Here is a 23,818-nt window from a genome sequence, read left to right on the forward strand (position 1 = left end):
AGATTAAATATATATTTATTAATTAACCTATGAACATATTTTATATGTATGTGTTATATGTATATCTATGTTTATTATTATCTAAATGTTTATTATTATCTAAATGAATATAGACAGAAAAAAAAGTAGTTTAGAAAGAAATATATTTCGAACCGAGTGGGTATTAATGTTTTGTACAGGGAGGGCCCTCCTACGATGCTTGGACGCAATTGGCGATTAATCGCGCGAGAAGCATCGCAGCGTCCCCAAACTGAGCTCTCCTCATTTTCTCGCCTTCCCTTCTCGTTCCCACCACGTGTACTTCTCTTTTCTCTTGATCCACTTCGTTCTAGCGCGTCGTGCCTATATAAACCCGCCTCCGCCTCCACTTCTCCTTCACGCCCCGCCTTGCCTTCATCCTCCTCCTCTCCTCCATCTCTCCTCGCCCCAGCGCGCGCGCGGCATCGCCGTCGAGCTACTTACTCGAGCTTCAGTTCCAGCTACTGGAGCACGCAGTTCATATTAATACACAGCTTAGCTGTACCAAGCGGCATCTTGCACGCTAGCTAAACTAGAGGAACTCGCTGCGCGCATGTCTCCAATAATGGCGCTCCAGGCATCGTCGTCGTCGCCTTCCGCGTTCCGTGCGGTCCCGGCCACCGCCAACGCTTCCTGCCGGCGTCAGGTACGGCCACTTACAGGCCCGTGACGCGGCCTTGGGGAACGTTGCTCCTCCGTTTGTTTCTTGCGCTTAAAAATCGGAAAAAAATTTGTTGCAGTCCGGCTGCAAACCAGGCTGTTTGCAGCCCCTCACAAAAAGGAGGATAGGTCCCACCCGCAGATAAATAATACAACTAAAACGTTATCTGGTGGACCTGCAGGTGGGGCCTATCCACCTTTTTGTGAGGGGCTGCAAACAGCCTGGTTTGCAGCCGGGCTGCAACAAATTTTTTTCCTAAAAATCGAACCTTTTTGCATTGCTGCATCATGTGGTGCCGGTGCTCATGCATGTACGGGGCATGGTTTTGGACTCGTGTGTCTGCAGTTCCAGGTGCGCGCTCAGGTAGCCGGCGGCAGCAGCAGTAGCAGCATCGGAGCCGATGGTGGGAAGATGATGGTTTCCAAGGAGCCGGCGGCGGCGGCCACGTCGTCGGGACCGTGGAAGATCGACTTCTCCGGCGAGAAGCCGCCGACGCCGCTGCTGGACACCGTGAACTACCCGCTCCACATGAAGAACCTGTCGATCTTGGAGCTGGAGCAGCTGGCGGCGGAGCTCCGCGCGGAGGTCGTGCACACCGTGTCCAAGACCGGCGGGCACCTGAGCTCCAGCCTGGGCGTTGTGGAGCTGTCGGTGGCGCTGCACCACGTGTTCGACACCCCGGAGGACAAGATCATCTGGGACGTGGGCCACCAGGCGTACCCGCACAAGATCCTGACGGGGCGGCGGTCGCGGATGCACACCATCCGCCAGACCTCCGGGCTGGCGGGGTTCCCCAAGCGCGACGAGAGCGCGCACGACGCGTTCGGGGTCGGCCACAGCTCCACCAGCATCTCGGCGGCGCTGGGCATGGCCGTGGCGCGGGACCTCCTGGGGCGCAAGAACCACGTGATCTCCGTCATCGGCGACGGCGCCATGACGGCCGGCCAGGCCTACGAGGCCATGAACAACTCGGGCTACCTGGACGCCAACATGATCGTGGTGCTGAACGACAACAAGCAGGTGTCGCTCCCGACGGCCACGCTGGACGGGCCGTCCAAGCCCGTGGGCGCGCTGAGCCGGGCGCTGACTAAGCTCCAGTCCAGCACCAAGTTCCGGCGCCTCCGCGAGGCGGCCAAGTCCGTGACGAAGCAGATCGGCGGGCCGACGCACGAGGTGGCCGCCAAGGTGGACGAGTACGCGCGCGGCATGATCAGCGCCTCCGGGTCGTCGCTGTTCGAGGAGCTCGGGCTCTACTACATCGGCCCCGTGGACGGGCACTGCGTGGAGGACCTGGTGACCATCTTCGAGAAGGTGAAGTCGATGCCGGCGCCGGGGCCCGTGCTGATCCACATCGTGACGGAGAAAGGGAAGGGGTACCCGCCGGCGGAGGCGGCGGCGGACCGGATGCACGGCGTGGTGAAGTTCGAGCCGGCTACGGGGAGGCAGCTCAAGTCCAAGTCCCCGACGCTGTCGTACACGCAGTACTTCGCGGAGTCCCTGATCCGGGAGGCGGAGAGCGACGAGAAGGTGGTGGCCATCCACGCGGCCATGGGCGGCGGCACGGGGCTGAACTACTTCCAGAAGCGGTTCCCGGAGCGGTGCTTCGACGTGGGCATCGCGGAGCAGCACGCGGTGACGTTCGCGGCGGGGCTGGCCGCGGAGGGGCTGAAGCCGTTCTGCGCCATCTACTCGTCGTTCCTGCAGCGCGGGTACGACCAGGTGGTGCACGACGTGGACCTGCAGCGGCTGCCCGTGCGGTTCGCGCTGGACCGGGCGGGGCTGGTGGGCGCCGACGGGCCCACGCACTGCGGCGCCTTCGACGTGGCGTACATGGCGTGCCTGCCCAACATGGTGGTGATGGCGCCCGCGGACGAGGCGGAGCTGATGCACATGGTGGCGACGGCGGCCGCCATCGACGACCGGCCCAGCTGCTTCAGGTTCCCGCGCGGCAACGGCGTCGGCGCGGCGCTCCCGCCGGGGAACAAGGGCGTGGCGCTGGAGGTGGGCAGGGGCAGGGTGCTGGTGGGCGGCGGCACGCGGGTGGCGCTCCTTGGGTACGGCGCCATGGTGCAGGCGTGCCTCAAGGCCGCGGAGGCGCTGAAGGAGCACGACGTGTACGTGACGGTGGCCGACGCCCGGTTCTGCAAGCCGCTGGACACGGCGCTGATCCGGGAGCTCGCCGCCGAGCACGAGGTGCTGATCACCGCCGAGGAGGGATCCATCGGCGGGTTCGGCTCCCACGTCGCCCACTACCTCAGCCTGACCGGCCTCCTGGACGGGCCCCTCAAAGTAAGCACGCTACTCCTAGTCCTAGCTAGTCAACGTCACTGAAAATTATTATCGTTGGGCGTTGGCTGGCGGCTAACCATGCCATGCATGTCCATGTACGGCTAATTAATTTGCAGCTGAGATCCATGTTCCTGCCGGACCGGTACATCGACCATGGCGCACCGCAGGACCAGATCGAGGAGGCAGGGCTGACGCCGCGGCACATCGCCGCCACCGTGCTGTCCCTGCTGGGGAGGCCATTGGAGGCCATGCAGCTCAAGTGAACGACGACGACGACGATAACGACGACCTAGCTTCACCATCACCACCAACAGATAAATAAAAAGCAAACCAAACCAAGGCGTTTGTACAGTACAGGAGATGGGTCCAAGGCCTTGGGCCGGCCTGTTGGCACCGTAGTAGCAAGGATAGCAAATGCTTCCAAACGCAGGCTGTCAAGTGCAGGTGGATATGTCTTTCTCCTAGCCAGTGACGACATAGAGCATACATCTGCGCGGGCGGTCCCACAAGTCAGCTGATCCTCTGCTAGTTTTTTTTATTTTTATTTTAAAGAACGTCTTTTTGTATAGGATGCTGCAAGCATGTACGCATGGTACTAGCTACAAGCATATATAGAATAACAAATCAAAATTCATGTGATGATATACGTACCCAGTGGCCAGTGCTCCATCCATACACATACATACACAAAGCTAGCATAGAATATGAACGGGTTGTCTCTTCCTGACTGCTGAGAGAGAGATGGATGGATACATGCATAGTTCTAGCTGCTTGTCTGCTGAGAAAGAGCCATCCTCACGCGAGTTGTGATCTCCTCCCCCGCTGGGTTTTTGTCCTGGCGCTACGTTTGAAGCCCATGGAATCATGCGAGTGGAGGTGGTAGCATCTGGGCCGGATGGTGAGCAGCTAGCTAGCAGGATATTCCTAGGTGCCTGGCTCTAGCTCGTCTGAGATCGATCTTGTCCTGACGCTACGACCAATTGCGCGCAGATCAGTATTAACTTGTTCCGACTAAGTACGTTTGGTACTACAGAGATTCCATACGCTAATTAATGGATACATACATAGCCGCAATCCGGATAAAGTTTATATGTTTGAAATGTCACTGTCGCTTCACGAATAAAGAAATGGAGTTCACTGCTCACATACAAAGGAAGAGGCCTAGATAATCGGAGTTATTAAAACTCCACCCCTTTTGGGTGCCTGCCCGCATTCGGCGGTCTCGGCGTCATCAGTTATGCGACGCGTGTGCACCAGTGGCCAGACGCGCGTCCTCTGGGGGGCCTTTATGCGGTCTCAGTTACATCACGGCGTCATGACACTGCGCCGTCATGACACTGGCGTCGTCCGTTACTTGCTCCTTGCCGATGGGGTGGGACTGGGAGTCGGCGGACCGGTGGAGCAGATCTGCCGTCGCGTAGCCTCGCTCGTGCTATGCGACGAAGGCGACTGCCTCCGTGCGCCGAGTGGGCCCTGCACCAGCCACATCCGGGGTCTGTGCTGACGACTGCTTCCGTCGATTGACCCTGGCATCGGCCCAGCGTCGCCCCCGTGCGGCCGTGCGCTGTTGCGTAAGGGGCCTGATGCTCCGTACCTTCCAGTTCTGTTAAAGTCGATTGACGTCGGCGTCAGCCCAACGTCGCCCCTGTGCACCGTCGTCATCGCGCCAGGGCTCGGATGACGCTTTCCGGGTGGTCCCTGCCTCCGCGCGGTCTAGATGCCACTATAGGGAGACGAGCGAGTCGACTCATAGCCGTCCTTGACACGCCCGCAATCTCCGTCGCTCCCATGCCTCAGCAGTGACGGGCATGGCCAAAACAGCGTCGCGCACTGTGTAGGATAACAGTGGGTACTTTTCTCCCCTTTAATATTTCCTTCCCCCTCTCCTTGCATCCTGTTCGCCTTAGCCTCCAAACTGACTACTCGAATCCTTCTTCGTCGCTGCTCCTCACTTTCGTTTTGCCACCCACTGTCATCATGGGAGCGTTTGGTGTGGTCTTGGTGCCCGCCATGCCCTAGCCTTTGTCGGCTGCTCCGTAAGCCTAGGTTTGCTCGGCTACATCCCTTCAGTTCGTGTGCCTCTGCATTTGTCGGCTCTTTAGGTATTTGCTTCGTTAGGGTGGTATTGGCATGGTTAATTTCTCACTCCATTGATTATTTGTGTTAGCATTTGGTATGTTGACATGGTTGTCAGGGCTTAGGTAGCACTCATAGGTCCCGAGTTTGACTCCAGTATTCTATTGCCTGCACCCATAGCAAATCGATTCCAGTTGAGTGGCTGCTACCCGAGCTCGGGATGCTTGAAGGGCTACCTAAAATAACATTCAGTAAAACATGGGTGGTACTGGTATTGGTACCCGAGCTCTATGGGCGCTACCTCCTCTATCTTCCTGAGCTTAGGTAGCATCCATAGGTCGTGAGACCTATGTATTGTCCCATAAATCAAGCCCAAATCTGATTAGGTACCATTAGGTACAGATTCCGGATCAAACTCGATTCGGTCTGGATGTAGCCATTTTTTAAGTTATGCACAAGCTAACTGTTTTTGTCATCTACGAGATGCAAAAATGTTTTTCTCTGCTTCATTGCATGCATATCGTCCTCTAAAAGGGCACTAGCCTCTACTTATCTGTGTACATGTCCTTGTTGTTTGGTTAATTCTTATGAGCTGTTTTTTTTCCAGTTGTCTGGGTGCTTCCTGCCTAGGTGACTTTTGTCGCAACTTGGAGGAGACCACTCACCAGTTTGCCTTTCCGATTGGTGAGTATGTATGCCTATGCACCAAGCCCTTTTTTAAGTCATATTTAGATAGCCAGATTGCTAATGGAAAGCCTTGCTTTGGAAAGCTTTCTGAAAGCAAATTTATACAAACATTCAACTACATATTCAGATAGTCAGATTGTTGATGGAATTGTTTTGCTCATTGTTTTTTAAAGCAATTGCTATCTAGCTTCCAAGCAAATGGTAACATTTTGTGCTCGCTTTGGTTTCAGGAATTTCCTGTCCTTGTCCATGTTCTCGCAGAGGAGATGGGCTGGTTTATGAGAACATTTGAGGATGGGAACACAGCTAGCAGCATAGGATCCATGACATAACAGGTGAGGTTTTCTGAACAACATGGTTCTGTCCATGTAAAAACTAAACGATCTTTTTAGTGTATATGCCCATAGTTTCTAAAGTTTATCTTTAAAATTGTACCATTGTACATGCTATGAATTATCAGCTACCATTAATGTTCTATTAGTTTAGTTTTAAAATTTATGCTCAAACTATATTGCTATATTTTTTAACCCTAAACTAAACACATATTTTTACCAGAACAATTATGTCTTAGCCAAAAATGTTGGTCTACCATCACAAAGAAATAGATTGTACTTGCACGATTTCATGAAAATAGAATTTTAACGCACCATAAGCCTCTTTATTGATGATTTGGTAATTCCAGTTGGAACCTCAATTTTTTCTATGGGTTATGTTCATTTAATGTTACTTGTATCAACCGTGTACTTTTGTAAGCCTTCTAGACTCTCGCCTTATTTCAGTCTTTGACTATTTCTATAATTTCCATAGATAAGCTTCAGTTATTGGTTGATGTTATTTTCTCATCTCTCAGTTTATACCTGCTAGCATGCCTAGAGTTAACTATATATCTACTCTCTTGTGGTATTTTGTGTAGCCCTGTTAATTATTGTGCAGCAGCGGAGAAGATCGAGAAGACTGTCGCACGCGTTTGCTATAGGGAGTAGACTGTCGAGAAGACTGTCGCACGCGTTTTCGAATAAGTGAGTACCAATTTCCATCATAACTAAAACATTGAATTGTGACAGTTTGCTTTCTTCTAGCAGTGCCTTGGCATTAGTAGATCCCTTAGCTCAATGCCAAATCAGAAAGTGACGTTTTCCCACAAATAATTGTTTCCCACAAATGCAAGCATCCCAGTCGTTACAATAAAGAGAATCGCAATTTGCATTTATGTAAATCTTGTGTGCTTTATAACAAGAGATCCATTTAATATACTCCTAGCTTCAATTTCACATGATAGCTTCATTTTTCCAATCCCCTCCATTCTTGTTGCTTCCATACTAGCCCTTAGAGTGTTGATCAAGCCGACGGTCTCCATAGAAGCAACCTGCAAGGTTAGTCCAGCAAGTAGCACCAATTATAGTCTGTAAGAATAGCAATACTAAATCTTCTATGTGAAATTTATGCATTGGCAGCGTACATGGATTAGTAGTTTTGTGAGACAAAGTTAAATAGAGGCAACACAGGAGAATTGGGACAGGGTGCACGGTTCCACACATATTCTTATGCTTGTGTGATGGCTTGATTCTTTCCTCTGAAAGTAATTCTTAAGCTATGATTTATTTTCTGCAGGTCCAGTTTTTCGCCTCTGTTTTATGCACTTAATGAATAAACTAGCCTTTCATGTTTTGTCCTTCAGTGTAACTTGATTTTGTTACCTATTGCTTTCACTTTCAATGATTTTGGTTTATTCTGTTATGCTGTTATCATGTGGCATTTTTTCATCTCATCAATATCACAAATTCTATCCTCTTCATAATGTTGCTAGCTCTTAGGAGATCCTAAATGAATGTATATCTGATCTCGGTCATGCAGATGCATCATTTTAGTGGTTGTTGGTAATCCGATCTGTGATATTATCGAACACATTGATTTAAAAACTCGGCCGGAGAGGAAAAGACCGCCCTCCTGGTCTTAACCATCCTACAAAAAGATTTAAAAGTTCTGATGAAAATAAAAACAACCCAATTAAAGTGGAATCCAGATTCAAGTTCTCAATTTATGGAGAGCAATGTAAATTTTATGCACACGTTCTTTATTTGGACAATCTTGAAACCACAAAGGATTAACCTCATTCTATTTTTGTTGTTGTTATTGATGTGATCATTGAAAGAGAAATCGTGTCAGTATTGCAGTCATGACATAAGAAGCCACGATGAAACTTTTAACAGACAAAAAACATTTTGCGGTCATATGTGGCTATCAAAACATGGATTTTGAACAAAATTATTTTAGATTATTTTAAAAGTACCCGCCCTTTTGGCTCGGCAGGGCGCCGCAAAGCGCGCAACTTCTTCTAGTTAAGGTTAACGGAGGAACACTCTAGGTCCGCAAAGGTAGCAAGTAAAGTATACTAACATCATAGATGGTTCAGTGTTGACACACTAATTAATTATATGACTGTATATAAGTTTATTTTTTTCTTCATGGTGTGCTGCACAGATATAGATAGGGCCTTAGACTATTACACGGTAAACTGAACGCCGAGCAAGCAAAAAAATTATCAATTTTTTGTCTTTCAGGTTTAGATTCGGTACGTTTTAGGGCTTGTTTGAGATAGCTTCATCTGTTTTCGACTATAACATCCAGACCACTCTCGAATCGACGGTACTTACTCCTGCCTACTCACCTAACATACCAACATGAGTCTTTTCCACGCAATTTATCCTCACTCATTCGCACCGGAAAAACTTCCCGTTTCACACTTTGTCCTCATCCACTCGCACCAAGAAAACTTTTCGTTAGTTCACCTATCCTAAAATTACTCTGAGCCAAGCACGCTTAACTCAAAGGTTTTTTTTGAGGTGTCAGGGATAAGATCTTCGGGCCCATGGGGCTCACAAGTCAGCAGGAGGACAAGGGAAAGATCCACCCTGGAAGCACCCACCCTCGGATAGTCTCGAGGGACTGAGCCCGGACCGAGTGAGGCGGAGCCAGAATGGGGGGTCGGTCGAACGGAAAGGAAGCCACTCGAGTGGATTCTACATCTGACCCAAGACTGACTCGCCATAAGTGATCGACCGCATTAACTACACCTGGCACCAAGTCGTGATGGGAGAGTCGTTCCTCCTCCCACTCATGACATACGGACACCTAGTCCTGCAGCCCACTCATGGCCTATCAAACCTAGACCTGAGTGCATTGGCCGTCTACAGGACCCGTAACACGACGAGACACGCCGAGACCCAGGCTATGGAGGCCAGGGGTCGACGTGGCATAGAGACGGTAATGATGGTGTCGGAGCTCTTCGCCGCCAACACAACTAGTCTTAAAGAGCACGGCCAGAGAACCCGACCAAGGCACATGCCGACAAGCATGACTTTACCAAGATAGAACACCTCGTTTTACCCACGGTACAGTAGCTCCTTCCTTAAGAAGCTACCGGTAGCCGACTCCCACCTTGGCCTATCAAAAGGGAAGGGTCGGCCAAGAGACACACGAAGAGGCATACGCAGACATAGAGACAGACCAATGACAGAAGACAGACAGACAGACGACCACTTGCCAGAGGACTACAAAGGTCGAAGCTAAGGAGCATGCCGCCATGACGTGCAAGGCTTAGCTACATTTAGAGCACTAGATTCGTAGTCCTTAGGCCACTCCACACATAAGGGATTTGGGAGACTCCTTCCTCTCTCGCCTGCTTGTAACCCCTACTACGAACATTGAGCAACAAGGTGTCGGTAGTGTGAGTCACCGAAGACTAGATATAGGGACGTTTTGCTCGAACCAGTATAAGGGTCTGTTTGGTTGGGTTGTGGCTGTGAAAAAAGCTGATGTGGGCTATGAGCTGCGAAAAAGCTGTTGTGGACTATGAACTGCTAAAAAGCTAAAAACTGATTAGTGAAAACCACTAAAAAAGCTAAAAATTGTTCCACATATATTTTTACAGTTTCAAAAGCCGCTAAAAGCAGGTCCAGAGGTGCTTTTAGTTTTACACTGCGAGAAAGTTGACTTTTTAAAAAACTGCTTTCTAGATCCAACCCTTTAGTTTAGCTTTTTGCTTTTACGGGGCAAAAGCCAAAGACAAAAGCCAAACCAAACATACCCTAAATCTCACACCCACTAAGCACACTATTCGGACTCTAAAACACACACAAACAAATTTACTTGTCGGAGCTGGTTCAAAACACCGATAGAAGGTGCACCTTATTTGTATGAGTATTCTACCAATCCTATTAAACCTTATGCCAGTAAATCACACAATCCACCTGGACCAAGATATCATAGAGATTTACTAAAAACAGTTCTACCTCATGAAAAGTTAGCCAAATAGTTCAGATCCATCAAATCTAAATTCACCAAAATGGTAGATCTAGAGATTAGCTTTGTCATTTTGGTGGAGCACCTAAAGGTGAGAGCACCTAGAGGGGGTGAATAGGTGATCCTGTAAATTCAAAAACTAAATAGCCACAAACTTGATTATAGAAGTATTAGTGTGAGTTAATCAAGTCACTATGAAGTGATCTCTTGTGAACAAAATAGTAATAGAGAAAAGCAACACAAGAGACACACGATTTTTATCCCGTGGTTCGGCCAAGTAACACTTGCCTACTTCCATGTTGTGGCGTCCCAATGGACGAGGGTTGCACTCAACCCCGTTCAAGTGATCCAATGATCAACTTGAATACCACGGTCTTTTCTTTTTGAGTAGTCTTCCCGTTTGCGAGGAATCTCCACAAGTTGGAGCCTCTCGCCCTTACAATATAGATCACAGAGAAAGCACAAGAATAAGGATGGGAGAGCAATACACAGAAGATCCAAATCCACAGCACACACACGCACACAAGCCAAGACTTGAGCTCGAAACACGGTATATAGAGTTCGCAACTTAAACAGAGCTCAAATCACTAACACAGTCGATCAAATGCGTGGAGGCGGAGTCTGGGAGTCTTAGAATGCTTAGAGAATGCTTGGTGTACTGCTCCATGCGCCTAGGGGTCCCTTTTATAGCCCCAAGACAGCTAGGAGTCGTTGGAGATCAACATGGAAGGCTATTCTTGCCTTTTGCCGGGTGGCGCACCGGACAGTCTGGTGCACCACCGAACAGGTCCTGTAGCTGTCCGGTGCGCGATCTCCTACCATATCGGGCGCATCCGACCGTTGAGCCGGTGGTCCCGTTGGTTCACCGGACACTGTCCAGTGCACACCGGACAGTCCGATGTGCCCAACCGACCGTTGGCTCGGCCACTTGTCGCCCGCAGATTTCGCTGCTGATCGTTGGCCGCGAGCGCCGTTGGCTCACTGGATAGTCCGGTGCACCACTGGACAGTCCGGTGATTTTTAGCGAAGTCGCCTGCAGTTTCCCAAGAGCAGCCAGTTCACCGTCGGCCAGCCTGCACCACCAGACATTGTTCGGTGCACCACCGGACAGTCCGGTATGCCAGGCCCGAGCTGGTTTTGGCTGTACACAGCCAACTCTTTTCCAACTCCCTTCTTCTTCTCTTGGCTCTGTTTCTAGCACTTAGATAAACACGTTAGTATTCAAAAACAATTTACTAAGTCTAGAAACATACCTTGTTCTTTAATTTGCACTTCTCACACATTTGGCACATAAGAACTCAATTAATATGTGTTGGGCATGTAATTACCAAAACTCTTATAGAAATGGCCCAAGGGCACATTTCTCTTTCAATCTCCCTCTTTTTGGTGATTTATGCCAACACATTAAAAAAACAACAAAAGAAGTGCAACATCAATGCAAATGAAGATGAAAGTAGCCTAGAGGGGGGGTGAATAGGCTACACCTGAAAATTTTCACTAAAAACTTCGAAATAGGTTAAATTAAAGTTGCACGGGTGCAAACCGGTTCAGTCGATTTTAATCACAACTGAACAAGTTTGAACCCACTCAACTTGAATTTAATAATCTATTGAACAAATTCGAAGTAGTAAAGAAAATAGCTAAAGATTTGCCCTACACAAGAACTACTTGAATGAATAATATGAACCAACCACCGAATATGAAATGTTTAACAAGAACACACAAGAACACGCGATATAACCCAAGGTTCGGCAACCACCACAAAGGTGTCCTACTCCTCGTTGAGGAACCCACAAAGGGCCGGGTCTTTTCCAACCCTAATCCTCCACAAGCCGACCACAAAGGTCAAGGCAATCTCTTCTCAAATCTGCTTAAGGAGCGGGTGATACAAACTTCTTGGGGTCGTCCACAAATTTGGAGACTCCCAAGCAACCTCTAACCGTCAAGGAACACGAGGTTCCAAGAGTAACAAATCCGCACACGGTTAAGTTTGCAACGAGCTCAAGAACAAGAGAATGGGAGAATCGAGATGAAATTGACAGCGAGTTCGATCGAGTTCACCTCACACCAAGGGTCCTTCAAATGATTGAAGGAGATGCGATTGCGGGTGTGAGAGGTGAAGTGAATGCTCTTGTTTGAGGGTTGGTCAGCCAAAGATTCGTGGGAGAGGCAGAAGTAAATGAGAGAGAGAGTGTGAGGGGGTATATAAAGGATCCCCCAAAAGCTGGCAGCCGTTGGGAGAAAGAGGGCAAAAACCGGTTGAACCGGTTTTCAAACCGGTTGAACCGGTTTCTACCAGGGGGATCCCGGTCCACTGGTCTACTCAGCCGGACACTGGACCAGTTTCAAAACCGGCTGAGTAGGGTCAAAATTCGGCTCAACCGGTTTCAGAAAAATATCTGCTCCGACTTTTCTGACAGCTCTGACTGTCAGACAGGTCAGAGCAGAGGTGGCAGGATGAACAGTACCAAAACCGGTTGAACCGGTTTTGGGACCGGTTGAACCGGTTTTGGGGGCTGAAACCAAACTTTGAGAATTTTGAAGAGAACTTAGGTGGAGACTTTGTGGGAAGTGAAATTTGTTTTTCTCAAGAGCATTCATGATCTGGGAAAAGATGATCTCAAGGAGTTTTCAAAAGAATTGAACTTGGCTCGTTTCACAACTTACTTAACCGTCGCGGATCCCTCTTAATTGTACGGCGATTCTTATGACTCAAGAATTATAAACTTAGTACCGCCGACGATTCATAGCACTTGGAGCACGCCATTTGATGTGGAATTTTAAATCCGCTGTGCTTTATACTTTTATGCTCGTAGGATCTGTGCTTCTTCTGTCTGTAAAAATACTGTGTACACACTAGGAGCAAACTTGTTAGAATCTTAGTTTGTTTTGTCATTAATCACCAAAACCCTCAATTAGGGTTGATTGCACTTACAGAAGACCAAATTCTTTTTACTTAGGATTTAGCATATTTGGATCACTCTTTGCCACCACTTGATTTGTTTTTGCAAATCAAATTTTTTTTCCTATCTCTAAGTCAAACACGCTTGTTTGTGCTAATAGAGATATTCCAAGAGTGAAATTTGTCAAGTGCCAAAAACTCCCCCTTTTTCCCGTAATCAAAATGCTCCCCGTAAGAGACCAATTTTTGCAATACGAGTATTTTGGACAAATCACAAATTCTAACTCTACTATTTTCAAAATTCTCAAGTGGTTGCTGATCCATTTGCTTTGGCCTTAATTTCTCCCCCTTTGGCATTAAGCACCAAAACGGGATCATTTTTGGCCCAAGTAACCCCATTGCCTCACCAAAATGTCAAAATAAGAGCCAAAAGGCAATGAGAGCATAAGTATGAACTTGGAAATAAATATACTAATACCGGAGTGCAGTGGAAGTCTTTTCGTCGTCCAAGTCACTAGTAAGAATGTGATCATCAGTGACGATTTTCTAGTGACGCTGGTGACTTCAGTCACAGGTTGATACATTTCTATGACCAAATTTACATCTTCGTCAATAATTACAAGTGACAAAGATTAGACTTGAATATTAAAGACAAAAATGAAAGGAACGTCATAGACACAAAGTTTGGACGCAACAAGTTCGTCACAGATTAGATTTGATATCGTCATCGCTAATTTGCCTTGATAGGCTGACGTAATGATGAAATAAATTGGTCACAGATGAGTTTTAGTAAAAAACGCCCCACGTGTACACACCACTTGACGGCGTGGGATCCTTGGCCTACATGGGCCGCAGTTTTTTGGGACACAGCCCCCGCCTGGCGACGCGGCCCCGACCCACCAACTGGAAGCGGCAGTTATTTATTTGGCAAAAAAAACTTGCGCCCGCGGAGCTTCGAACCAGGGACCTGCGCCTTTCTTTGAATCGGTGTTACCACCAGACTACTCGCTTGTTCTTGTATATAAAGAAAGTATCGTTCTGTTAACAGGTGTTCCCATCTGTCGTTCTGTTAACAGGTTTTCCCAGCCGCCATTCTGCGATCTGCATGGCTGTTCGCCTGTTCTGATTCTGCCTTCTGCGATCTGCGCTTCTGCGATCGGCCCTTAGGTTACGGCACACAACGACGCTGGCGTCTGTCGTCGTCTGCTTGATCGACAACTGGGTAGCGTCGCAGCGAACGAGCGATCTTGTCGCCTGATCCATTGATCCAACTATGTTGGAAGAACGACGTCGTCGTGAAAACAGCGAGGCAGAGAAGCTTCGAGCGCGGCAAAGCAGCGGCGTCGTGCGCAGAGCTACGGCGGGCGTGGACAGAACAGCGGAAGGGCGGGGAGAAAAGACAAGGTTTGATGTGTTGTGTTTTTGACAATAAGGTTCCATGTGCGTTTGAATTTTATTTCATATATGCATGTGTTTGATGTGGTTTTCAATTTTGTTCGATTTAATCATAGTTATGGAGTTAATGCAAGTTTTAATTTATTGTCAAAATAGATGGATAGAAGATGGGTTTATGGGAAACAATTCACACCTGCATATGTGAAAGGAGTTGAAGAGTTCATGAATTTTGTTAGTGAAAGATACCCAGAAGACACACACATTCGTTGTCCGTGCGTGAATTGTCTTAATCAAAGGCTGCGACCTCAGAGTGAAGTAGAAACTCATATACACATTTATGGAATGTCAGCTACATACACGAGGTGGATTCATCATGGGGAGTCGGCAGATACAGAAGTTGAGGGTATACAGGAGGATGTCGAAGGATATGATCATGACTTTGGGATACATATGGATGTGGACGATGATGTTTACGATGATGATCATGGAGTACCTGAGATGATCGGTTAACTGTTTGCAGCGGCAGAGGCTGATGGAGAAAAGCCAAGATTTGCAGGAGTTCTTGGAGATTCAAAGAAGACACTTAATCCGGGTTCTAGCCATTCAAAATTTTCTTTTATGGTGAGGATGTTGTATATGAAGTCTCGTTATCGAATCAGCAATACAGCATTTTCAGCAATGATGAAGCTGATGTCCGATGGATACCCTAACAGTGAGTTGCCAAAATCATATAATGAGGCCATGAAATATCTTAAAGGTGATCTCGACCAGCTCAGGAAGAAATGTGAAGAAGCTGAGGAACAGCAGGCGAGGACACAAAGGGAGTTGGAGGAGTACAAGAAGATAACAGAGAAGAACAGCAAGGAGATGGAGGAGACCAATGTGCTCATCAAGAAGCTCTTGTCCTTGCATGGTAACTCTTCTTCGACATGAGGGCTGCTAGTCAGAGCTGCTGTTTTTGGCCTGTTCTTTGACATGAGGGTACCCAAAAACTCTAGTTGCTCGTGGGTGTCAACTTTTTATTATATGCTGTTATGTTTGTGCAAACTCAACTGAAATGTGAAGTCAAGTGGTGATGCTGTGAACTGAGTTTAGTGTTGTCCACTTAGTTTGTATGCTCACTGGAATACTAGTTGTATTCATCTACGGAATATGGAATTGTGTGCTCATTCCTCTGTTCTAGTATCTTTTGCAATTTCCAATAAAATTATTCTCTGCACATCTGTGACCAAACTGGTGGCATATAATAAAACATATGTGTAACGCCCTGAATTTGGGGTAGAATTTTTTTCTTCTTTTCTCTCACCAAATTCGGGCGTTACTCTCTTTTCTCTTTCCCCGTTTTGCTCATTCTTCCCAATTTCAAACCAGTATAGTGACAGGTGTTCGTGTCATGTATAAACCAAAACCTAAGTGTCATGGGTGTTGCATCATGCCGAAGCACATTTCTTGGTCTGATGTTGAGTGTTCGTCTCGTTCCGTTCCGGATTTCAATTTGCGATTTAATTCCGTTTAGTGGTCCGCGCGCGTCGCGGGTTTTCGATCCGCGAAGAGGCCCGGCCCAGCCCTGCCCGGCCCGATCCGGCCCGGCCCTGCGCGCCCCTGGTGCCCCACCCCCCCCCATGCGCCCCCCTTCTCCCTCTCTCTCTCATTTGGATCTCCCGCGCAACAACCTCTCCTCTCCCTCTTCCACCTCTCTCTCCCTGTGGTGCCCTAGGAATTGGAGACGGCGATCACCGGATTTTGGACCCCGAGGTGAGCTCCCCTCCCCTCCCCTTCTCCTCTCTCTCTCCCTCCTCTTCTTCCTCCCCACGCGCGCCCCCCCTTTCTTCCCCTGCTCGCGCGCGCCCCTGCCCGCCCCTGCTCGCCGGTGGCGCGGCGCCCCCCGCCCTCCCCCGGCCCCGCGCGGCGGCGCCCGCCCTCCCCCGGCCGCGGCGGCGCTCGCCCACCCCTCCCCCGGCCCGCGGCGGCGCTCCCCGCCCCTGCCCGTCCGCGGCGGCGGCGCCCGCCCTTCCCCGGCCCCGCGGCGGCGCCCCCCGCCCCTCCCCGGCCCGCGGCGGCGATCCCGCCCGCCCCTGCTCGCCGGTGCGCGGCCCCCGGCGCGGCCCCGGCCGGCCCAGCCGCCCCTGGCCGGTTCAACCGCCCCCCCCCGGTTCAACCGCCCCGGCCCCGGCTCGACCGCCCGTTCCCGCGCTCGGCCTCGTCCGACCGTGTCCCCGCTCGCCCGCGCTCGTGGTGATTATTTTTGTTAGTTGATGGTTAATGTCAAACTCCGTTAGTTAGCGTGCTGCGTCGCGCGCTTCGCCGCGCGACGGATTGTCTAATTTCAGATTCTATTTGTGTGTTGCGTCGTGCGCTTCGTCGCGCGACGATTCATTTTAATTTCAGGTTGTTTAAGGTGTAACGCCGCGTGGGTATTCACGCGACGTTCCACTTTGGACTCAGTTTAGTCGACGTATGCCGTCGTGCGTTTCGTCGCGCGACGCTTAACGTCTCCTCATAACCAAGGTGAAGTGTCTCGTTGCGTGCCCGGTCGCGCGACAAGTCGTTAACTTCTTAATTTGTTTTAGAGTGCTATGTCGCGCGTCTCGCCGCGCGACCATCCTTTTTATTTATCTCCACCTGCTTATAATGATTAGACATGAAAACATGACTTTACTTTATGCTAAACATAGTGTCTACATTAAATTTCCTTCCATTAAGCGAGTGGTTAATTTATAATCATGTAACATGATCGTTTCTCGACTGTCTTTTCCTCTTTCTCTCTTAACCGTACTCGCGAGCCCGCGTGAAATGTCTGTTTACTTATTGCATTCTATTGAATGGTGTACTGTTCTTTTGTATTAAGTATGTGGATGTATGTATGTTTGCGCTCGCATAGAGAACGATCCGGTCGGAGAACCCGAAGAACCCGCAGGAGAAGCCCCTGAGCAGCAGTCGGTTGGTGGAGGCAAGTGTCCTTTGACCTATCTCTGTCCTATTCATTCTTTAATTCACCTCCCGCATTACACATTTATACCTAAGGATTGACTAGCTTTTGTTATCCATGTCCTTGTTTACCTATTTGGGTCGGATTATTACTGTTTAGCTTCATGCTATTGCTCAACTCTAATCAATGAACATGATGAGATTATCTATGATACGCTGTTTTCCCTTCTCTTATCATGATGTTATACTTGTGGTCTTCAAGGGGGCTCGAGCGGTTTCTCGAGTGCCTCTCCGTAAGGACCTGTTCTATGGATGACCGCCCGGGAAAACAGTGTAACCATGAGGTTGGAATGGGACGCCCTTAGCTGAATAATTAGAGGAACCGGGGTGTAGTTCGCTTAGCCGTCGTGCCGTCAATGGGGCTCGGTGTATGCGGCTCGCTCTGCCAAGGTTGATTTGTCCCTTGGGGAGGAGTGCGGTACATTTAGGAAACCTAACGGGCGACTACAGTCCCGGGGAATCTTTGTAAAGGCTACGTAGTGATGCCCTGCTGGGTCACCTTGGTAGTGATCAATGGAGAGTCATGATCTCTGGGCAGAAAGGGAATCACGGCTTGTGGGTAAAGTGCACAACCTCTGCAGAGTGTTTGAAAACTGATATATCAGCCGTGCTCGCGGTTATGAGCGCCCAAGGGAGCTCCAGTGATTAGTGGTACTTGATCAGAGACATTTTGGTTTACAGATGACAATGAGGATGGTTATGATTATGCTTATGGTAATGGTAAGTGGTATTCTTTCCGTTTGGAAAGGGTACTTTGGGTTAATAACTTGGGTTAATGCTAAAACCTGGCTTTCTACTAGTAAATAATAAACTGACCAACTAAAAGCAACTGCTTGACTTACCCCCACATAAAGCTAGTCCACTACAGCCAAACAGGATAATTGCTGAGTATGTTGATGTGTACTCACTCTTGCTCTACACACCAAACCCCCCAGGTTGTCAGCATTGCAACCACTGCTCAGGAGAAGATGAAGCTGTGGAAGGAGACTTCCAGGAGTTCCAAGACTACGACGAGTTCTAGGTGTGGGTTAGCGGCAACCCCCAGTCGGCTGCCTGTGAAGGCTGCGTTTATCTACGTTTCGTGTTCGCACTTTGATTTATTGTAAGGACTATATGGACGTCTCAGATGTATGATGTAATCGACTATTATTTCCCTTTTAATACTATTTGAGCACTGTGTGATGATGTCCATGTTATGTAACTGCTGTGTACGTGAATAACTGATCCTGGCACGTACATGGTTCGCATTCGGTTTACCTTCTAAAACCGGGTGTGACATAAGTGGTATCAAAGCCGTGCTGACTGTAGGACCGCTAACCTAGGATAGAATGGTCGTTCTAAGGATTATAGACCTCTGTCCCTGCCTTGACTTTGGTACCCCTTCAAAAGTTGGTCATACTGACCAAACCTATGTTCTACTATATATTATACCTTGCTGAAAATTTTGTTTTATTCTAATCCTTCATTTATTTATGGTTCATTATTTGCTGGTCATATTAATTCTGTTCTCACTCTTTTGCTTGCGGTGTCTTTTGTAGATGGCTCGTCTTAGACACACTGCACGAAAGTCCGTCATCCCCTTCTTACCCTCCCGCCTTGCTGAGCGTCCGCTTCGCCGTCCCGTGGCCGGACAGTCCAGCCACTTGGAGAGACTGCACCACCGCCTGCATGAGGAGCAGGAACGTCGACGACAGGAGCAGCAGGGCTCTTCTTTCTCGCTCCAGCAGGAGATAGAGTCCGTGAGGAGCTGCTCTCTTGTGCTTCCCCTGGAGCCGCCCCCTGCACCACCACTAGGCGCCCCAGCTTCTGGAGGAGCTGCTGGAGGAGACCCAGACGACGGAGATGGCGACGACAGCCCGAGCCACGACACTGACTTCCCTGCTGACCATGAGCCGGAAGGATGGGTTGCTCGACCCATCACTCGCGACACTGCTCGCGGGTGTCACTTCCACGACGCGCTCGACACCCTGCTACGTCAGGCACTTGACCGGCGTACTTGGTCCATCGAGTATCGCTGTGTGGTCTACCAGCATAGTCGCGGGGTCTACCCGGACCGCTGGGAGGCGACCTGTTTGGTGCGCCGTCTGGAGAACAGTCTCCAGGGCGCGGAGGCTTGCTCAGAGCACTATTCTATCTCTGAGCGGGACTCAGCTGAGGCAGCCATGCAGGATGCTGCACGACGTGCGCTTTCGCACTACTGCTCGGTTCTCGGTGGGGTAGCTGACGGTCTCGACCTGAAGTATTACCCTCGCCGTCCATCTGGCAGCACAGGAGGCGTGATTGTTTCACCTGCTAGTGAGGACAATCCTAGGTTGAGCAGCACAGTCAACCTAGCCACCGTGCTAAACACGGAGCTGGACCATGCATTAGACGAGCTGAGTAGGGCTCGTGCTGAGATCGCCCTGCTGCGGGCTCAGCGCGCGGAACGTCGTCACATGGATGATGGTTCCCCCGCTCCCGTTGGGACTCAGCACCCGTACCGCTCACCTCGGCGTGGACTCCAGTCTTATGGCAATCCCGACTGCAAGACCAAGATAAATCTAGAACCATAGATCGCTAGAGTTGGATCTTGTAATTAATACAAAATATATACGTAGAAGCTACAGTCTTAGCGTTAGTCTCGCTTTTAGTTAGTCTTAGTTAGACAGGGTAGTTTGCTATATCCTGTGCATCTATGTTTGTCATGATGAACTATGTTTGGTTTGGATTTTTGTAATGACTGTCACCAGAGTGTGGGTACCCCCTGCATTATGGTTTACCAGTTATATGTTAATGGAGTTAGTTATATAGTTGGGAAAACCTTTATTCCACTTTCCTCTTTATCTGAGAAGCTGTGTGGTCTGTGTTGGAGATCAGTGAAGATGCTCATCTGTTCAGTGCTGTTGGAGAATTCTATACTCTTTTCTTATGCTGCAAGATTTGCCAGATCAGTTCTGATGTGTGGTTGCATTCTGCAGATGTCAGAGAACAGGCGCAGAGGAGGAAGGCGTGCTCAGTAGGAGCGAGCCGCTCCGCAGGATGAGGTGCCCCAGCAGCAGCACCTGCCGCCCCCGCCCTCTATGTCGATCGAGCAGATGTTTCTGATGCAGACTCAAGCGGTTCAAGCCATCGGTCAGACTCTGGCCGCCATTCAGCAGCAGCAGCAGCAGCAGCAGCAACAGCAGCAAGCACCACCCCAACCTCAGATGCCTCAGATGCCCAGAGACAAGTGTGCTGAATTCATGAGAGGTCATCCCCCAACGTTCGCTCACTCTTCTGACCCCATGGATGCTGAAGATTGGCTGCGCACTGTGGAGCGGGAGTTGCATACCGCTCAGTGTGATGACAGGGAGAAAGTCTTGTATGGTCCCCGTCTGTTGAGAGGAGCAGCCCAATCATGGTGGGAGTCTTATCTCGCCACCCATGCCAACCCCGATGCCATCACCTGAGAAGAGTTCAGAGGTAGCTTTCGTCAGTACCATGTGCCTGCAGGTCTGATGACAGTGAAGAAGGAGGAGTTCCTGGCCCTCAAGCAAGGGTCATCATCTGTCAGTGAGTATCGAGACAGGTTTCTGCAGTTGTCTCGCTATGCTCCTGAGGATGTCAACACCGACGCCAAGCGACAGTACCGTTTCTTGAGAGGCTTGGTTGACCCTCTGCACTACCAACTGATGAATCATACCTTCCCGACATTCCAGCACCTGATTGACAGAGCAATCATGACAGAAAGGAAGCGTAAGGAGATGGAGGATCGTAAGCGCAAGATTAGTGGACCTCAGCATGGAAGCAGCAGTCGTCCTCGTTTCTCAGGCAATCAACCTCAGCAGTTCAGGCAGAACCAGCGTCCACCCCAGCAGCATCAGCAGTTCCAAAGGCAGTATCCTCAGCATCAGTACCAGAACCGTCAGAGCAATCAGTCAGGAGGTCAGTTTCAGAGGCAGAATCAGCAGACACCTCGTCTTCCTGCCCCAGCAAACCAGCAGAACAGTCAGGCAGCACCAGCTCAGGTTGGAAACAGAGCATGTTTCCACTGTGGAGAGCAAGGCCACTGGGTGATGCAATGCCCGAAGAAGGCAGCCCAGCAGCAGTCAGGCCCCAATGCCCCAGCAAAGAAGAATGTGTCTCAGCCTGGAGCAGGCAACCGCTCTCAACCACGCTATAATCATGGGAGACTGAACCACTTGGAGGCTGAAGCAGTTCAGGAGACCCCCGGCATGATAGTAGGTATGTTCCCAGTCGACTCCCATATTGCAGAAGTGTTATTTGATACTGGAGCAACGCATTCTTTCATTACTGCATCATGGGTAGAAGCACATAATCTTCCAATTACTACCATGTCAACCCCCATTCAAATTGACTCAGCCGGTGGTAGAATTCGAGCCGATAGCATTTGTTTGAATGTATGTGTGGAAATAAGGGGGATAGCGTTTCCCGCCAACCTTATAGTAATGGGTACTCAGGGAATAGATGTCATCCTAGGGATGAATTGGCTAGATAAGTATCAGGCAGTTATCAGTTGTGATCAAAGGACAATCAAGTTGGTGTCCCCACTAGGAGAAGAAGTGGTGACCGAGTTAGTCCCGCCTGAGCCAAAGAAAGGAAGTTGTTATCAGCTAGCTGTTGATAGCAGTGAAGCAGACCCAATTGAGAGTATCAAGGTTGTGTCCGAGTTCCCAGATGTGTTTCCAAAGGACTTACTGGGTATGCCACCAGAGCGGAAAGTTGAGTTTGCCATAGAGCTTCTTCCTGGAACCGCCCCTATCTTTAAGAGAGCTTACAGAATATCCGGACCAGAGTTGGTTGAGCTTAAGAAGCAGATTGATGAGCTGTCAGAGAAAGGTTACATCCGGCCAAGCACCTCGCCTTGGGCCGCCCCTGTCTTGTTCGTGGAAAAGAAAGATGGCACAAAAAGGTTGTGTATTGATTATCGAGCTTTAAATGAAGTCACGATCAAGAATAAGTACCCTTTGCCCAGAATAGAAGATCTGTTCGACCAGTTGAGAGGAGCCAGTGTGTTCTCCAAGATTGATCTGAGGTCAGGTTATCATCAGCTCAGGATCCGACCTTCGGACATTCCGAAGACGGCATTCACTACCAAGTATGGGTTATATGAGTTCACAGTGATGTCTTTTGGTTTGACCAATGCACCAGCGTTTTTCATGAACTTGATGAACAGTGTATTCATGGATTATCTTGACAAGTTTGTGGTGGTATTCATTGATGACATTCTGGTTTATTCTCAAAGCGAAGAAAAACATGCAGATCATTTGAGGATGGTATTGCAGAGATTGCGAGAGCACCAGTTGTATGCAAAGTTGAGCAAGTGTGAGTTCTGGATCAGTGAAGTCATGTTCTTGGGTCACATTATCAACAAAGAGGGATTGGCTGTGGATCCAAAGAAAGTGGCAGACATTCTGAACTGGAAAGCGCCAACGGATGCTCGAGGAATCAAGAGCTTCATTGGAATGGCCGGATATTATCGGCGATTCATTGAAGGGTTTTCGAAGATTGCGAAACCAATGACAGCATTGCTAGGCAACAAGGTTGAGTTCAAGTGGACCCAGAAATGTCAAGAGGCCTTTGAAGCGCTGAAAGGGAAGTTGACAACAGCGCCTGTCCTAGTCTTGCCTGATGTGCACAAGCCCTTCTTTGTGTACTGTGATGCTTGTTACACAGGTTTGGGATGCGCGTTGATGCAAGAGGGAAGAGTTGTGGCTTACTCGTCCCGACAGCTGAAGGTTCATGAGAAGAATTACCCAATCCATGACCTAGAGTTGGCAGCAGTGGTTCACGCACTGAAGACATGGAGGCACTATTTGTATGGACAGAAATGCGATGTTTACACAGACCACAAGAGTCTGAAGTACATATTCACTCAGTCAGAATTGAATATGAGGTAGCGAAGATGGTTAGAGTTGATCAAAGACTATGAGTTGGAGATCCATTACCATCCAGGCAAAGCAAACGTAGTGGCAGATGCTTTGAGCAGGAAGAGTCAAGTCAATCTGATGGTCGCTCGTCCGATGCCTTATGAGTTGGCCAAGGAGTTTGACAGGTTGAGTCTCGGGTTTCTGAACAATTCGCGAGGAGTCACAGTTGAGTTGGAACCTACCTTGGAGCGAGAAATCAAAGAAGCGCAGAAGAATGATGAGAAGATCAGTGAGATCCGGCGACTGATTCTAGATGGCAGAGGCAAAGATTTTCGAGAAGATGCAGAAGGCGTGATATGGTTCAAAGACCGCTTGTGTGTTCCCAATGTCCAGTCCATTCGGGAGTTGATCCTTAAGGAAGCTCATGAGACAGCCTATTCGATTCACCCTGGTAGTGAGAAGATGTATCAGGATCTGAAAAAGAAATTCTGGTGGTACGGAATGAAGAGGGAAATCGCAGAGCATGTGGCTATGTGCGATAGTTGTCGAAGAATTAAGGCAGAGCATCAGAGACCAGCTGGATTGTTGCAACCGTTGCAGATCCCTCAGTGGAAATGGGATGAAATCGGCATGGATTTCATAGTCGGATTT

General features: G+C 49.1%; 1 protein-coding gene and 1 long non-coding RNA gene across 8 annotated transcripts; both read left to right on the forward strand.

Annotated features, from left to right (window-relative positions):
• The first annotated feature begins 357 nt into the window (after window positions 1–357).
• On the forward strand, window positions 358–3,614 carry LOC606430 (deoxy xylulose synthase 2). The gene is made up of 3 exons (NM_001308497.1): window positions 358–664; window positions 1,025–2,968; window positions 3,085–3,614. Exons 1-3 carry the CDS (start codon window positions 572–574, stop codon window positions 3,229–3,231), a joined length of 2,184 nt encoding a protein of 727 aa, NP_001295426.1. The 5' UTR covers window positions 358–571; the 3' UTR covers window positions 3,232–3,614.
• Window positions 3,615–4,720: 1,106 nt separating this feature from the next.
• Window positions 4,721–18,497, forward strand: LOC103632074 (uncharacterized). Of its 7 annotated transcripts, none has more exons than XR_002263853.2 (5): window positions 4,729–5,014; window positions 5,652–5,728; window positions 5,962–6,066; window positions 6,645–6,750; window positions 18,254–18,497. It is a non-coding gene; the product is annotated as an uncharacterized lncRNA (long non-coding RNA). The 7 variants fall into 7 exon arrangements; XR_002263854.1 differs by lacking the exon at window positions 18,254–18,497 and adding an exon at window positions 14,012–14,535; XR_555652.2 differs by lacking the exon at window positions 18,254–18,497 and adding an exon at window positions 7,343–7,408.
• Window positions 18,498–23,818: the final 5,321 nt, after the last annotated feature.

This window comes from Zea mays, chromosome 7 (assembly GCF_902167145.1).
Source record: "Zea mays cultivar B73 chromosome 7, Zm-B73-REFERENCE-NAM-5.0, whole genome shotgun sequence".
NCBI lineage: Eukaryota > Viridiplantae > Streptophyta > Magnoliopsida > Poales > Poaceae > Zea > Zea mays.